This window comes from Corythoichthys intestinalis, chromosome 16, assembly GCF_030265065.1.
Source record: "Corythoichthys intestinalis isolate RoL2023-P3 chromosome 16, ASM3026506v1, whole genome shotgun sequence".
In the NCBI taxonomy this organism is placed as follows: domain Eukaryota; kingdom Metazoa; phylum Chordata; class Actinopteri; order Syngnathiformes; family Syngnathidae; genus Corythoichthys; species Corythoichthys intestinalis.
This window is the reverse complement of record NC_080410.1, coordinates 42,535,609-42,552,507: the sequence shown is the minus strand read 5'-3', so window position 1 is coordinate 42,552,507 and position 16,899 is coordinate 42,535,609. Positions and strand designations below refer to the sequence as shown.

Genomic DNA, 16,899 nt, shown 5'->3' with positions numbered 1-16,899 from the left:
TATTTTCTAAGTGGGTGAACTTGCAAAATCACAAGGGGTGTAAATACTTGTGCTCCTCACTGTATATGCTTGACAGTCCAATAACTGCTCACATTTTTGGGTGTTGTTCAGGAGCCAGTGGAGGACTTGGACCCCGAACAAATCCTTGACCTTCAAACCGACTCCCGGCTCCACATCATTTCCGGTGGTACCAAAGTGGTTCAGCATAGCCCGCCGATGAAAGCCAGTCCTGGACTCAAGCGTAAGTAAATGCACTGCTTGTAAAAAGAGGGTAAGAAATGTGATCATGCCATTTGTGTGTAAATTAAGACACTTTCCTGTTTCCTTTTCCCCTCTTTTGTAGCTGTAGACAATGGCTGTGTGGCCTACGTACTGAGAACAGGGTTCTACACCTCTCAGGTTCAGTTGTTCTCGGTATTACCATCATTTACAGTCAAGAGAGGTGAATTTAACCCGGAAACGCTCTTGCGTGCAGGGTAAACTTTTGCGCACCATCCTCTTTGGCGTGAAGAGAGTCACGGCGAACAACCTGGAGACGTTCATCTTCATCCTCTTCCTCCTGGTGTTCGCCATTGCAGCCGCTGCCTACGTGTGGGTGGAAGGTGAGGTTTGAGGAATATGTTTTGGCAAGCGGCATATTTATAGTATTTATTGGTTATCTGTCCTTGTCTAGGGACGAAGGACCTGAGCAGGAACCGCTACAAGCTCTTCCTCGAGTGCACCTTAATTCTCACATCGGTGGTTCCGCCGGAACTCCCCATTGAACTATCTTTGGCTGTCAACACATCCCTGATTGCTCTGGCAAAACTATGTAAGTAAAGTATGGTCCTTAACCCTCTTGGGGTGGTGGACGCACCGGGACGTCCTATGCCATCTTACAAGCCTCACATCTTGGTGATTACGTCACCCACGCGCTTGCGGAAGTGAGGCTTCACCCTCGTTTTTACTTGACGCCAATAGACCAAGTAAAACGGGAAATAATGCCCTTTGAGTTTTATAGTTTTATTGCCCATATAAATAATTAAAATGCTGCATGGACCATTTGTTTATGTCCATGTTTTTATCGCTTCCTGTCCTTTTTCCAATCACCAAAGCACCTTAAAGAACTACATATCCCTTGATTCTATTCCGAGGTCACAGTGGAAATGACGATTGTCACGCGTGAGGTCAAGGACGTGTTTTGAGAGACTGAAGACAAGAAGGCTCGCGCGTCAGGAACCGCGATAAGGATCGCAGTGATACCTCTTTTCGCGGTTAATGGGGACCATAACCCCTCACGAAAAGTGGAAAAACTGCAAAGTAGGATTTAATAACAGTACCTTCGTGATTTGTTGGGGGACTTTGGCACACCTCCTGGATGTTGTGTAGGGCAGGGATCCCCAACCACCAGGCCGGGTACCAGTACTGGTCTGTGGCGCATTTGCTACCAGGCCGCAGAGCAATAATAAATAATTTGCTAAGGACCTCAATCAGGGCTTTGCCTCTTGACATATGACTAATCAGAGTAAAGATTTGTGTACGTCGCCTTCTAGTCGTTGACCACCATTACTGGGGTGTTTAACCCTTTAACACCTAAGCCTATTTTGGCCTTTATATTTCAAAGAAAAAACTGTTCACAATGGCCAAGTTGGGTCCCTTTTTTCAGGATACCATGAACTTCATGTCCAAACTGTTGTTTTCTTCACTGACCAACTTTAATCCACATTTTGGACCCAAAAAGACAAAAAAATCCCAAAATCTTTTTTCAAAATTTGTAATGTTGAAGTCCCACTGACAACCAAATATGCTCGACCAACCGTTTTGAAGCTTGACAATATTTATTTAACTTGCTAGGATAAGCATTCAATAGAAAAAAAATAAGATTGAATAGTTTTATGTTTGACAATTCAACACAAACAGCGGCTATGGTCATAGGCGTTTTTGGCCTTCACACATACTATCGTCAAAACATGTTATATACAGTGAAAAATAGTGAGAAAGAAATTATATATATTATCCGACACAAAAATGGTTTGGAGGATATCTCTTTGTGAAGTTAGGTATTGTACCCATCACCTTATCAAAGGTATATATGTACATGCAATCAAGCTTCTCGAACACACATCTATATAAAAATTGATAAGATTCATAGTGAAGGAAAAAAAAAAAGATAAACATTGAAAAAAAAAGTATTTTCAAGTTCAGTTTCAGTTCAATTCAAATTTTTTAGGCATGCGACCCAATAGTTTTTTTTTGTTGTTTTTTTTTTTTTTTGGCGCACTCAATAAAGTTTGTTTTTGAACATGTCACTAAACTGCGTCACACAGCCTACTCATCCGCCGTTTGCGCGCTGCTGTCACTTCTACTCGCCGAGACGCCGACAGATCCGAGGAAAACAATGACAAATACAGCTCATCCTATTCCTTGAGTTAATGAAATAATGCATTAGCTTGCGCTAAATTTAGTTTTCGATTCATTCTGCACGTTTCAAAGTCGCTCCCTCAATCCAACCGGCCGTTGTTTGCTACGCGTGTCTCCTTTCCCTTAGTTAGCGCCTTGCTCGTCAATTTATTAAAAGAGTTCACATTGGGTTCGTCCTTCTTGACATCACAACGGCTCTTGTAGTCTTTTGTGCTACTTTCGGTTTTGAAAAAAGGACAAGAAATGATGGAAATATGGAGACACATGGTCCATGCAGCGTTTTAATGCATATTTATGAGTGCAATAAAACTATAAAACTCACATGACATTATCTCCCGTTTTACTTTGTCGATTGACTTCAAATAATAACTGTTGTGGACATCAACTTGCGTACTTTCAAACGAGAGCAACCAGGGGCACGTGGGTGACGTAATTTCAGCGTTACGAGGCTTCAAAGATGATATGCGTAAACGTGTCGCATCCGACACGTTCGGTGTTAAAGGGTTAAACACCTATAACAACTCAGCGTCAGTGGCCGATACCGATATTCGTCAAATTTCTAAATATCAGCGCCGATAATCGGTCTATCTCTACTAAAAACTGTTAAAATTCCCCCGGAGGTAGTGGAGGTCTTATACAGTACACTGTAAAATATTAAAAGTTGACTTTACTAAAAAAATATATGCAAACTTGCTGCCTTAAAAAAAATAATTTATGTTGACTTAGATGAATTAGATTTGATTAACTTAATTATTGTGAGTTGGCAGTACTCAAATTAACTTAAAAAATTTGGATTATAGTCACTTGTTTTTATTGAGTTGGCAGTACTCAAACTAACTAAAATAACTGGTTTACAGTAACTTGTTTATTTTGAGTGCACAGTACTCCCATCATATTCAGGTCAACTTAATTTTCTTGACCTAAAAGAATTCCACAATAGAAATTACATCTGCACATACTAATTTCATTAAAAACACATTATCTAACAGTAATGACCCCCAAAACACAATAAATGGAGAACACTCATTGGATTAATTCAATGGAATTAAAATTTACTTTAAAATGCTCAAAAGTGCATTTAATGAGAGACACTGGCTCCTGGCAGGCTGAACGGTGTTTGGTTAATGCTCAGTATCAATGAACAATCAGTGGATTAATTATAAACCTACTTTTGCAAACATTTTGCACCTCATACAAAGTACCTAAAATAACCTTTTGCTACAGAAATTACTGAATAATACCTGAACTGCATCAATGTCCACTCCTATCCTGTAATTTCCAAAGACTAACAGGCGAGATCCTATTATCATAATTTCAGGACATTAACTCAGCATTGAAGACATGGCGTCAAACTAGTTTCCCATTACAACATGAGCTTGAGCTCTGGTAAAGCTAACAGTTCTGATTTCTCCAACAATATTAGTGATCAAAACTGGAACTACAATCAACATTGTGCCATGGTTTAAACTGTGCAGCAGTGATAAAAAAACATAAAAATACAGAACTCTTTTTAAAACACACAACTCAGTTCAAATTCAAATTTCACTTTAACACCTGATACAGTAAACAAGATACTTGTTTTTTTTCACATCACTAAAAGAGTAAATGCAAAACGTGTACTGGAGTTATACACCTGAGAAACCTAAAATCTTACCAAGAATATGTGTCTTATTTTTATTCAAATTCTAATTTCATATTAAGCTTTTTCCTCAAAAAAAAAAAAAAAAAAAAAAAGTAATTTCTATTCAAAAATATTTCATTAGTATATATATATTATTATTTTTTTAATCAAAGAAAAAGTCATGTCAATCAAAAAAAATTGTTTGAATGCAAAAATAAATTTGTAAGTCAAAAAATATGTTTGAAAACTATTTTTCTTTGAATTTTTTTTTTTTAAATTTAATTCTTTTTTTTTTTATTGAAACAACTTTTTTGATTGATGTAATTCTGCGTTTGGACCACATTTTGGCTAGGACATTTGTGTCTTTATTATTCAATCCAAAAATAAGTTGCTTCAAACAAAAAATGTATATTTTCAAAATAAAATCACTTCAATTAAAAAAAAAAAAAAAAAAAAAAAAAACAATTGTAGAAAAAAAGGTTTGAATGTGAAAAAATATTTGAGACTCAGAAATTTACGCTTTATTTTTCATTGAAACTGTTTTCTTTGATCGAAGCAATCCTTTTTGTTTTTGAGCCATATTATGGGTAGGACATTTGTGCCCAAATTATTCAATCCCAATAAAAGTTGCTTCAATCAAAAAACTGTTTTTAACCAAAGAAAAAAAAAACTTTTGCAAAAATATTTTTTTGAAAAAAAATTTTTTTTTTTAATTTTTATTTTTTAATTGACGTGTCACTTTTTTTTGAAAAGCAAAAAGTTTTAAACTTTTTTTTTTTTTTTTTTTTTTTAAAGGTGGAAAAAGTTTTGAAGGCACTTTTTTTTTTTGAAGTGGAAAAAGTTTTGAAGGCACTTTTTTTCGGTTGAATCATTTAGACACGAAGATCCAACTTCAACGCTACTTCTGACATGTTTGAGTGGCAGGTGATTACGCCAATGGCATAAAAGCAGGAAGCAAAAATAATGGCCACCAGGGCTCCATCCAGCCATCGGACTCTGCTCGAGTCCAAGCCGAAAATAGGGCACCGGTACGGGGGTGTGACATCGGCATCTCACCGGTGTGCCGGCGATGGTACGGTGCCCTGTTGCGGCACACTGGCGGACCCCGATATCACTACCCCGGCGCGGAGGCCGGCTGTTGAGTAGACGGCCCGCGACTGACACGACACTCATTCAAAGCTGAAGCGACGGGGCTCCCGGCGCGGGCTACTGGGCAGGCTAGTGTCGGGCCACTCGTCGGCCACTCCCATACCGGCGCGTCGCGACACTGCGGTTGGACCCCGATTGCCAACCGTCACGTCAGGGCAGTGGGTGAAGTTCCCCTCTTGAATCACATTAAGCAGCAGCGCACCATACCAGCGCGGGCACTCCGGTGAGATGCCGATGTCACCCCCCCGTACCAGTGCCCTATTTTCGGCTTGGACTCGAGCAGAGTCCGATGGCTCGATGGAGCCCTGGTGGCCATTAGTCATTCTTTTATGCCATTGGTGTAGTCACCTGCCACTCAAACATGTCGGAAGTAGCGTTGAAGTCGTATCTTTGTGTCAAAATGATTCAATCGAAAAAAAAGTGCCTTTAAAACCTTTTCCACTTCAAAAAGAAAAAAAGAAATGCGTTCAAAACTTTTTCCACTTTAAAAAAAAAGTTTTAAACTTTTTCCTTTAAAAAAAAGTGACACGTCAATAAAAAAAATATATATTTAAAAATATATATATTTTCAAAAAAATATATTTTTGCAAAAGGTTCTTTTTCTTTGATTAAAAATAAGTTTTTTTTTTATTAAAGCAACTTTTATTGGGATTGAATGATTTAGACACAAATGTCCTACCCACACTATGGCTCAAACACATTTCACATTTCTTTGCTTTTGTGTGCAGTGAAGGTCGAATAAATACTGCTCTGAAAGTTAGTCTTGATATGGGCAAGTAACCATTTGCCTCAGCTTAAGATGTCCTCGCAAATGGGTAAAGAAGTCTGCTTCTGAGCAGGGCTCCACAAAGTTGCACAACTGACGGTCAAATGCAGTTTCTCCACTTTTGCCTGCATCTTTTTGAGAGTGCCATGTCGATAGGTGTACTTTGAGTGCATTAAAAGATTTAAATGTGCAGAGGCAGTCCTTATGAAGACATGGGAGTAGGGATGTCCGAGTGTGGTATCCATGTTTTAAGCGGTAATGCTTAAGCAAGTAGGCTCTTTTCAGCAGAAAATGTGCAGTACTTGCAAGTCCACTGCATTAGAGAATACTGCTTTGGTTGACCTGAAAAGACATGATAATTTCAGCATTGAGAACTTGTTAGAAAAAAAAAAAGTTACATTTTTTCTTAACAGTCACAAATTAAAATGTCCAATTATTTTTAATCACAAATTAAAATCTGCAATAAATTATTTTAATATTCACAAACTAAAATGTTTAACAATGAGTTATTTTTAAATTAACGTAATTGATTATTTTTGAACATTCAAATTGAGATGTACAATTAATTTCTTAATCCATCTGTAAAAACATTCATGCATGTTTGTTATCCCAACCCATGAAACAAATACAAATATTAAATGATTCATTGATCAGTGTATGAAACATACCTGTAATTGCTGAGACTGAGGTATGTGTGGACTTTTGACCATTTGCTTCAGCCTGATTGGGGGATGGTGAAAAAGAACACAAAATTAAGGCAACAATTTCAAAATATAGGCACATAAATGACCAACCTTAAACACACCAGGTTGTTATGGCGTCGAGTGTGATCTCTGCACTCTTTCTATCTGTATTCCTATATTAGGTTAGACCAAAGTTAAAGTGGTGAAATAACTGGGGGAAATGTGATCTAGTCCTCCGATTTTTGCGATTAATGCATTTTAAAACAATTTCAAATTATCAGTGCAGTTTGATCAAACATGGAGGGGGAGCACTGCACATGAAGAAAAGCAAATGGAAGGGCAGATGACAAACACTCTAAAGCAGGGGTCCCCAAACCTTTTCCTGTGAAGGCCACATGACTTTTCCCTTCTCTGATGAGGGGCCGGGTCAGTTTGTAACAGAAAAAGTGTGACGATTGCAGCAGTGCCTAAATGTAAAAAAATTATTGTTTTTCAGAAAGCCATAATTAAATAACCCTTTCTGAATTCTTCTTGGAACAAAATAAAATAAAAATAATTATAACATAATATAATATCATATAATAATGAATAATAATAACACAATTAATTAAATAGATAATAACCAAATAACCCTGTCTGGGTTCTTCACAGAAAAAAGCCAGGAAATAATAACACTATTGGGGGGGGGGGGGGGGGGGTTCAGGGGGCCGGACCAATTGTGGAGGCGGGCCGTATCCGGCCGGCCCGCGGGCCGTAGTTTCGGGACCCCTGCTCCAACGCAAGAACCGATTACGTTGGCGCACATAAGGTCTGACTGTGCATTTAGCTCTTACCTGAGCCGAAATAGACAGGCTGAAGCTGACTTAATTCTAGCACTAACTCTGTAAATAAATCACTTTATCGACATTTCTAACATTTTTACGTGAGAAAGTAGCCGTTTAGATCCACAACGTGCAAATTCGGCGCTACTCAAGCTAGCCGTAGTGATTAAGGCACTTCCTGTTAGTTTCACAAAATAAAACACCCGCTAACGATAGAATTAGTGTTTTTATTTTTAAAACAGGAAGCGAACCTCCCCTCGGTCTACTCTACCTAACTTAAAACCGCTCGGTAACTGTTTTAAATCGGTTTTAAAAACCTCTCCCATCGCCTAAAAACGTTACGAGCCCCGTCTGTCAAGAATTCAAAACGCCGGCCGGCATAAAATGGGAGTCTACCATAAACTGTAGTCTACATTTGTTTCTGAAAATGATGAGGTTCCTGTCACGGTCATATAGCATGCTTGCTAGCGGTGATATTTGATGTAATTGACACTTCTCCTCCCTGGCAGCACACAGGCTACTACACTACAACAAGACAAATCGACGGTTTACAAAAGAGTAAAATATGTACTTACCAAATCAGTGTGCTGAGGACAAGTAAACCCACAATGGCGAAAATAACTGAGAAAGGTGTTGGAAAGAGCGCGAAAGTGGGCAGGGCAGATCTGCGCATGTCTGATAGAACGCCCAAAGGACACTGGGTACAAGAAATTATTTTTTCTAATTTGACTTAACTGGGATATATCAAGTTAAGCAAGTTCTCCAACCCCAAATTACTACTTACTTATTTAAAAGTAGTGTTCACAACAGGTTGATGAAAATTGAGTTTAGTTCACTTATCACATTTAATTAATTTGAATGTTAGCATTTACAGTGTAGGGAGAACAAGTATTTGATACAGTGACAATGGGTTTTTCCATTGGCAGTGTATCAAATACTTGTTCTCCCCACTTTATATGGATTCTTGCAAGAGCATGTCTTTTAGAGGAAATGATTGTTTAATCGCTGCTAGCCCCTCCCATTTCAAATAGACTGAAGATCTCTTGCCATCAATAGCCAATTTGATCATTTATGAACTAACATTAAAGCTGCTATAACAGTAGGAAGGTTGTTTATATTGTCTGGGAAGTTCAAGTTTGAACCCCAAGACAAACTGTTGTTTTCTCAAATATGAGAGAAATTAATCAGACCCAGCCAAGGATTGCCTGCTTCGAAGACTTCATGAAAAACAGCCCAGCTCTGGTGATTTTCAGCTGAAAAACATTGTGAGTTACGACCTTGGGAGCTTAGCCGTAGCTGGCACGAAGGGAGTAAAATCAGATAAGAGAATCCACAGAAACTCTTTGTATTATGTTCAAAGAAATAGGTAGAGCACACGAACATGGATACAGTCACAGCACAAATGAACATACAGTGTCTTGCAAAAGTATTCGGCCCCCTTGAACTTTGCAACCTTTCGCCACATTTCAGGCTTCAAACATAAAGATATAAAATTTTAATTTTTTGTCAAGAATCAACAACAAGTGGGACACAATCGTGAAGTGGAACAAAATTTATTGGATAATTTAAACTTTTTTAACAAATAAAAAACTGAAAAGTGGGGCGTGCAATATTATTCGGCCCCCTTGCGTTAATACTTTGTAGCGCCACCTTTTGCTCCAATTACAGCTGCAAGTCGCTTGGGGTATGTTTCTATCAGTTTTGCACATCGAGAGACTGACATTCTTGCCCATTCTTCCTTGCAAAACAGCTCGAGCTCAGTGAGGTTGGATGGAGAGTGTTTGTGAACAGCAGTCTTCAGCTCTTTCCACAGATTCTCGATTGGATTCAGGTCTGGACTTTGACTTGGCCATTCTAACACCTGGATACGTTTATTTTTGAACCATTCCATTGTAGATTTGGCTTTATGTTTTGGATCATTGTCCTGTTGGAAGATAAATCTCCGTCCCAGTCTCAGGTCTTGTGCAGATACCAACAGGTTTTCTTCCAGAATGTTCCTGTATTTGGCTGCATCCATCTTCCCGTCAATTTTAACCTTCTTCCCTGTCCCTGCTGAAGAAAAGCAGGCCCAAACCATGATGCTGCCACCACCATGTTTGACAGTGGGGATGGTGTGTTCAGGGTGATGAGCTGTGTTGCTTTTACGCTAAACATATCGTTTTGCATTGTGGCCAAAAAGTTCAATTTTGGTGTCATCTGACCAGAGCACCTCTTCCACATGTTTGGTGTGTCTCCCAGGTTTCTTGTGGCAAACTTTAAACGAGACTTTTTATGGATATCTTTGAGAAATGGCTTTCTTCTTGCCACTCTTCCATAAAGGCCAGATTTGTGCAGTGTACGACTGATTGTTGTCCTATGGACAGACTCTCCCACCTCAGCTGTAGATCTCTGCAGTTCATCCAGAGTGATCATGGGCCTCTTGGCTGCATCTCTGATCAGTTTTCTCCTTGTTTGAGAAGAAAGTTTGGAAGGACGGCCGGGTCTTGGTAGATTTGCAGTGGTCTGATGCTCCTTCCATTTCAGTATGATGGCTTGCACAGTGCTCCTTGAGATGTTTAAAGCTTGGGAAATCTTTTTGTATCCAAATCCGGCTTTAAACTTCTCCACAACAGTATCTCGGACCTGCCTGGTGTGTTCCTTGGTTTTCATAATGCTCTCTGCACTTTAAACAGAACCCTGAGACTATCACAGAGCAGGTGCATTTATACGGAGACTTGATTACACACTGGTGGATTCTATTTATCATCATCGGTCATTTAGGACAACATTGGATCATTCAGAGATCCTCACTGAACTTCTGGAGTGAGTTTGCTGCACTGAAAGTAAAGGGGCCGAATAATATTGCACGCCCCACTTTTCAGTTTTTTATTTGTTAAAAAAGTTTAAATTATCCAGTAAATGTTGTTCCACTTCACGATTGTGTCCCACTTGTTGTTGATTCTTGACAAAAAAATTAAATTTCATATCTTTATGTTTGAAGCCTGAAATGTGGCGAACGGTTGCAAGATTCAAGGAGGCTGAATACTTTTTCAAGGCACTGTAGTATCACAGCAGTTATGTGTTTTATAAGCATGAATAAAATATTCTTTCACAGATAAGTGCTTAGTTTGAGCCTAGTAAGTGATAATCTGTCAAAGTTGCTGTGTGGTCAATGTAAAAACTATTTGTTTTCAGAGCAACACTAATTAGGCTAGGTTCATACCGCAGGTCTTTTTTTGTATTTTTCCGACTCAAGTGAGGCATTTACTTGACGGTCTGAACGTGACAAGTTGCATAGAAGTGGACCATTTCAAATTCGGTCAGGGTCACTTTCGTATGTGGTTTAAATCCGATCTGGGCCACATTTTTACAGAATGTGGCGACGGTCTGAACTGTCAAGTCTCCCAAATCGGAACTCACGCAGCAATTATGTCATCAAAGAGCGAGAGCGGCAGGCAGGAAGGCAGCGAGGTAGCTGTGCATTAGCGTTAGCACCGAGCTTGAACTCTGCTTTTTTTTGCAGAAGGGGGGCTTGACCACAGTCATAAAAAATTAAATGATGGAAAGGATGAGCCTGATAATGCTCGATTTTCTTTCTGTGGACCAAATTAACAAAATTTCATTATTGCTTAAATGGCTGAGACGGGGCAAACTGACGCTCACACTTAAGGCTTCTATACGTGCGTCATGCGTATGGGTTTTATTTTTCCATATAAACTTTGATTATAAGACTAAATGGGGATTATTAATGTCTGTTATTTGTGTCCTGTTTTTGGAAATCAGAATATGATCACCCTGGAATGACATACAGCCGGCATGTGTAGTTATTTGTTTTGATGCTTCTGCGCATGCAGGTCAGGTTGCTCAGCGCATGTCGGACTGCAAATTAGTACGCATGCATAATACTTGAACGGGCTCAATGGACAAAGGCAGTCTGAACGGGCATGCCAAAAAAAAAAAAACATATGACAAAAAATCGGAATTGTGCATTACAACTTGCAGTATGAACCTAGTCTTAGTCTATCGCTGTCAATGAATTAATCATGCTTGCAAAATCAGTGGTACATTCACTGTTTCCCTGTCGCTTAGATGTGTTCTGCACCGAGCCCTTCAGGATTCCATTCGCCGGGAAAGTGGAGGTCTGCTGTTTTGACAAAACGGGAACATTGACGAGCGACAGTCTGGTGGTGCGAGGTGTCGCGGGCCTAAGGTATACGGATCCGTATTTATTATACGTGTATAATCGTGTCAATCAATATCATTGTATCTTTGTGACTAGGGACGGAAAAGAGGTTATGCCCGTATCGGATATACCGGTCGAGACGCATCGGGTTGTGGCGACTTGCCACTCGTTGGTCACTCTGGATGATGGACAGCTGGTTGGAGATCCACTGGAGAAGGCTATGCTAACCGCTGCTGATTGGACACTCACTAAAGGTATAGTGTTTTATTCAGAGGCGAGTGCTCTAAGACTGCAAAGTAAGCTCAGCTTCCCCCAAAATGTCAATAAATAAGTAGTCCAATGTAGTGCTGCAACGATTAATTGATTAACTCAAGTAACTCGATTAGGAAAAAAAGCTTCGACTCAAATTTTGCTGCTTTGAGGATTCGTTTAATTAGATTGACGTTGTAATGGTTTGTTTTGAAAGTGTAGCATTGTTTTATTGATTCGGGTGGATACACTGCCCTCTAGTGGCAGCAGGGAATATACCATAACTCATCTAACATGGCTGAATCCAGCTGCTACGTGTTAAGACCAACATAAGGTATGTTTTTGTTTTAGCTAATATGTTTAAGCATTCAGTATTTAGTTTAGAAGTATATTTAGCCGTTTTTTTGTGGAAATATGTGTTTGAATGATTTTAGATTTTGAAGGGGAAAAAAATGTTAGCATTTTATAGCATTAAAGCTAGCGGACTTTTGCTGTGCAAATTAGCCAATTGTTCTTTTGTTGTACTTAGATCCTCATTTATTTAAATATTCATAATGTTTGAGGCTAAGCTCAGGTTTTTTAATTTAGTTCTAAATTAATTTATTGCTCGTGTGAATGAAAATGTAACTAATTGATGGATTAATCGATTACCTAAATAATCGATAGCTGCAGCCAGTGTTGTTTTTGGCAGCCCTTTTCATTTTCATCTTAGTCTTTTGGACAAAATAACTTATTCGTCTTTGTCATATTTGAGTCATTTCAAAATGTGTTTGTTTTAGTTGACAATTACCCGGTAGTCAAAATGTGTTCGTCTGTAAACTTCAAAAGTTTTAGTCTACGAGAAAAAAAAAAAAAAAATACATATAAGGGGTCCAACAATTTCGGATGAACATTGACGGATGAGCACATAATTGTAGAGTGAACAAGGACCTCAACATCTTTGTTATGATAATTCACACTCAGTCGTAAAGCAGTACATTATTTTCAATTAGCGTATTTTCCATACCATAAGGCGCACCTAGAGGCCTTCAATTTTCTCAAAAGCCGATAGTTCGCCTAATAATCCGATGCGCCTTATATATGGATCAATATTAGTTAACCATGGCATGACAGTCCCTTTAACACTGCTTCATCTAGTGGATGCATAATTCATATGCGCCTTATATTCCGATGCATCCAATAGTGCTGAAAATACGGTAATTAAACTCACTTGGATGCCACGAACTGTATGTAATAAGAGTTAAAGATGACACTCACTACGCTAAACGCTAATGCGAACACTAACGCTAAAAGTTACATTTAGGGACCGTTTACATGGTGACTCTCCGAGAAGACGAAAAATTTCATGTTTGCATATATATGGGCCCGTCTCCATTTGAACAATGTTGCAATTCCGCATGAAAACGATGTAGTAGTCATGCCAGGCCCTAGGGGGCAGTGCAGATTTATAAGGCGACAGCGAATGATGCACCAAATGATGACCCAACCAAAGTTCCTCAGCCCGGAAAAAAATATGCCCGCCCATTCGAAGCGATGGCATTTTTCTTTTGCTCAAAAAGGCACAAAAATGGAAACATTCAACATATTTAATTTAAAAATATTGTTAAAACAGTAAATTAAAGCCGACATTCCACCATATTTGCTGTTTTTAATGTTTAGTAGCACCGCTGCGCACGCCCAATGTGACGTGTATGAGTGCTGACGTTATCGGCGCGGTGTCGCGCCGCGGGAGCCTTTGATATGCATGCGGAGATAGCCCCCCCAAATCCCCCTCAATTGAATTCTTCCACTTTCGAGGCAGGATTCAGAATTTTTCGTCTTTGCCTTCCGTCTTCGCCGACACCATATGCACGCGAGGCAACTCCGCAACACAGTCATTGCATCTTCGTGTCACAGAGTCGCCACGTAAACTGCCCCCAATAGTGCTGAAAATACGGTAATTAAACTCACTTAGATGCCACGAACTGTATGTAATAAGTTTTCCAAGAGTTAAAGATGACACTCACCACGCTAAACGCTAATGCGAACGCTAACGCTACGTTACATTTAGTGTGTGGTGATCACTCAACGCAGACTTTTAAAGGCTAAAGCAACATGGCATATCTAGCCAAGATAAGAAAACAACACTTACCAACAGCACCTGACACATGTGTTTCACAAAAGGAGCCTGGAGTGGTCACACACTTACTCACCGGACGGTGAGTAAGCGTGTGTATGGGACGGGGGAGCGGCACAGCACGTCATATGAGTGACAGGACCAAACACTGCTACGATGTGTGCTAACTTCAATTAAAAAACTGGCATCCATCTCGTTATGTTTTTGACTCCCAAGACACGTTTTTAGCTCGTCATTGTCACGTCATCGTAATAAAAAAAATTTTAGTTGACGGAATAATTTGGTTCTCTTCATCGTTGACGAAAACAACACTGGCTGCAGCCCTACTCTAGTTTCTTTCCCGACCGAACGGAGGATGCCACTTAGCTCCACCACGATCACAAAGCACTCACAGGCGGACAAACTTTGAGCTTCCCTTTGAAGGGAAAAGATACCGTTCTCTCACACACCAATTGTTTGCATTAGTCTAACGTTTAGGCAGACTTCACTCAGTGGCCTTGACACAGTAAATTTAATCACCTTATCGGGGCTCCTGAGGGGGAAATGGAAAAATGATACCGTTTCTCGTAGGCACCGTCTGTTTGCATTACTCGAACACACGGAATACAATTAATCAGGGAATAGTATCATTTCTCATATTTACCATGGGACTGTACTGCTCTGACACACCTAGTGTAGAATAGATAGCACACCATAGTTTAATGAAAAGAAGCAGAATAAATACACAACGCCATTTTATCATACAAGCCCAATGTGTGCGCCACGAGCCAGATTGACGCACCAAAACTTGCAAATCAGTTCTGCAAGGACAAAGCGCTCTTTGTCCGACAACAAGTAGAGCCAGCCCGGATAACAAAGTTGATAGCAGGCGCTTGGGACGTCAAGACCAGCGTCGGTCGCTGTGGCAACCACATCCCATCCACGCACGAACCTAAACAGCCCGAAACCGACCAGAGAGGGATGATCCCAAAGCAACGCCCGGACACACCTTCAGCCGGCCCACTACTTCACGGACTTAAAAACACTGGACACTGAGATAACACAGATTTTTGCTGCTCGGAAACATGTAGCCTTGTTTTGGATCCAGAATTTTCCCTCCGTCGTCTGTTTTTGACCATTGTCGACGGATAAATTGTCAACCTGCTTTCGGCGAGTCTTTTTCAAACTTTTGGAACATGGAGTCAGTACAAAGGGTTAACATCAGAGATGAACGCGCGAAATTCTGCCTTCCCGGTTGGTGCGCGCGAGGCAACATTGGCAGAGCGGCACTTGGTTTGGCTGTGGCTGTTTCCGTGCGGCTTGACTGGGGAGGCGAATTTCAACACCTTCATTGAAAGACCAGCATCCGCCACTGGTTTCATTGAAAATTTGCTCCCCAGTGGCATGACCTTCTTGTCTCTTTGACTAGATGAAAAAGTTTTCCCACGTAGCATCAAGACCCAAGGCCTCAAGATTCATCATCGCTTCCACTTTGCCAGCGCTCTCAAGCGGATGTCAGTTCTGGCCTCCTATGAAAAGCAGGGATCCACGGAGCTTTCCTACATCTCCACTGTAAAAGGCGCTCCAGAGACGCTCAAAGCGATGGTACATGAACACTTATCTTGAACTCTAAGACAAAATGTTGTAATAATGTTGTTATAATGTATCTGTTGTTGTAGTTTTCAGAACATCCTCAGAGTTACGATAAAGTGCACAAGGAAATCTCCCGGGAAGGAGCGAGAGTGCTCGCTTTGGGTTACAAAGAGATGGGGCATCTCAGCCATCAGCAGGTTTGTTCTGTCTGTGCTCCAAAGTGTTCAGCAATTATAGCACTCATGTCTAATACACAACGCGTGGGTCAGATCCGGCCCACCGCATCATTTTCTGTGGCCCGTGAAAGTAAATCATATCGATTGAATGAAAAAGAAATACAAATATATGCTGATTTATCACTAAAACGACGTCTTAATTTGTTTTATAGGTTCGCGAGATGAGCCGCAGTTCCCTAGAATGTAACTTGAACTTTGCCGGCTTCATGGTGGTGACGTGCCCCCTTAAAAGTGACAGTAAGGCGGTTATCCGGGAGATCCAGGAAGCGTCTCATCATGTAAAATCCAGCGTGGACGCAAGTCCTTGTTGCTTTTCATCAAATCCTGATGATTCCTTTGCTCACAGGTGGTGATGATCACAGGGGACAACCCTTTAACGGCGTGCCATGTGGCCAGGGAACTACACTTCCTCCAAAAGGAGCAAACGCTTATACTGCAATCAGTTCAGGGTAGGAAAACATATTGAATACTCTTAGGTAGGGATGTAACGGTACACACAAGTCACGGTTCGATACAACAAGTTATAAAAAACAAAAGTACTTTTGGGACCACTGTATTTGACAGTGGGTTCATAAGACTATCATAGGACCATAATGAGCATTAATGAATGCTAATGACCAGTGTTGTAAATCTTACTGAAAAAAAGTAATTAATTATAGTTACAAATTACTTCTCCGAAAAAGTAATTGCGTTAGTAACTCAATTACCTGAATGTAAGAGTAATTAGTTACTTGGCAAAGTAATTGGTGACAATTACTTTTTTTTTTTCCTCAAAAAAAAAAAAACATTGGCCACACTATGTGAAGTTTTTTTGTGAAGGTTTTTGGTACAATTGGCCCGAGCCCAATTCTTTACCCTAATTTACCCTTTACCCTGAATCAACTGTTAAAAGTTGTTAAAATTGCTCCCATTATTGCATTAGTTCCCTTCTCTCTACTTTCGACATATGAAAGTTTTAAAACTGTTTCATCATTTAAAGATAGATTCAAGTCAAGATTTTGCCGATTTAGAAGTATTTTAGGTAAAAAGTTACTTAGGTTCGCTAGGAAGGTTCTCTACAACGGAGCCGTCCTAAAAAGTCTACTGCTTTAAAATGGCGGCTGTCTACTAACGCATTTAGTGCC

At 40.0% G+C, this 16,899-nt stretch overlaps 1 protein-coding gene across 1 annotated transcript in view; it reads left to right on the top strand.

Moving 5' to 3' along the window:
• atp13a1 (ATPase 13A1) overlaps window positions 1-16,899 on the top strand; it is a 41,647-nt gene that overhangs the window by 11,290 nt on the left and 13,458 nt on the right. Inside the window, exons 7-16 of the mRNA XM_057816963.1 lie at window positions 112-241; window positions 344-399; window positions 476-602; window positions 674-811; window positions 11,509-11,629; window positions 11,699-11,856; window positions 15,376-15,551; window positions 15,626-15,736; window positions 15,928-16,053; window positions 16,122-16,224. Of these exons, the coding sequence (XP_057672946.1) occupies window positions 112-241; window positions 344-399; window positions 476-602; window positions 674-811; window positions 11,509-11,629; window positions 11,699-11,856; window positions 15,376-15,551; window positions 15,626-15,736; window positions 15,928-16,053; window positions 16,122-16,224 (1,246 nt within the window). The remainder of the gene's footprint in view (window positions 1-111; window positions 242-343; window positions 400-475; window positions 603-673; window positions 812-11,508; window positions 11,630-11,698; window positions 11,857-15,375; window positions 15,552-15,625; window positions 15,737-15,927; window positions 16,054-16,121; window positions 16,225-16,899) is intronic.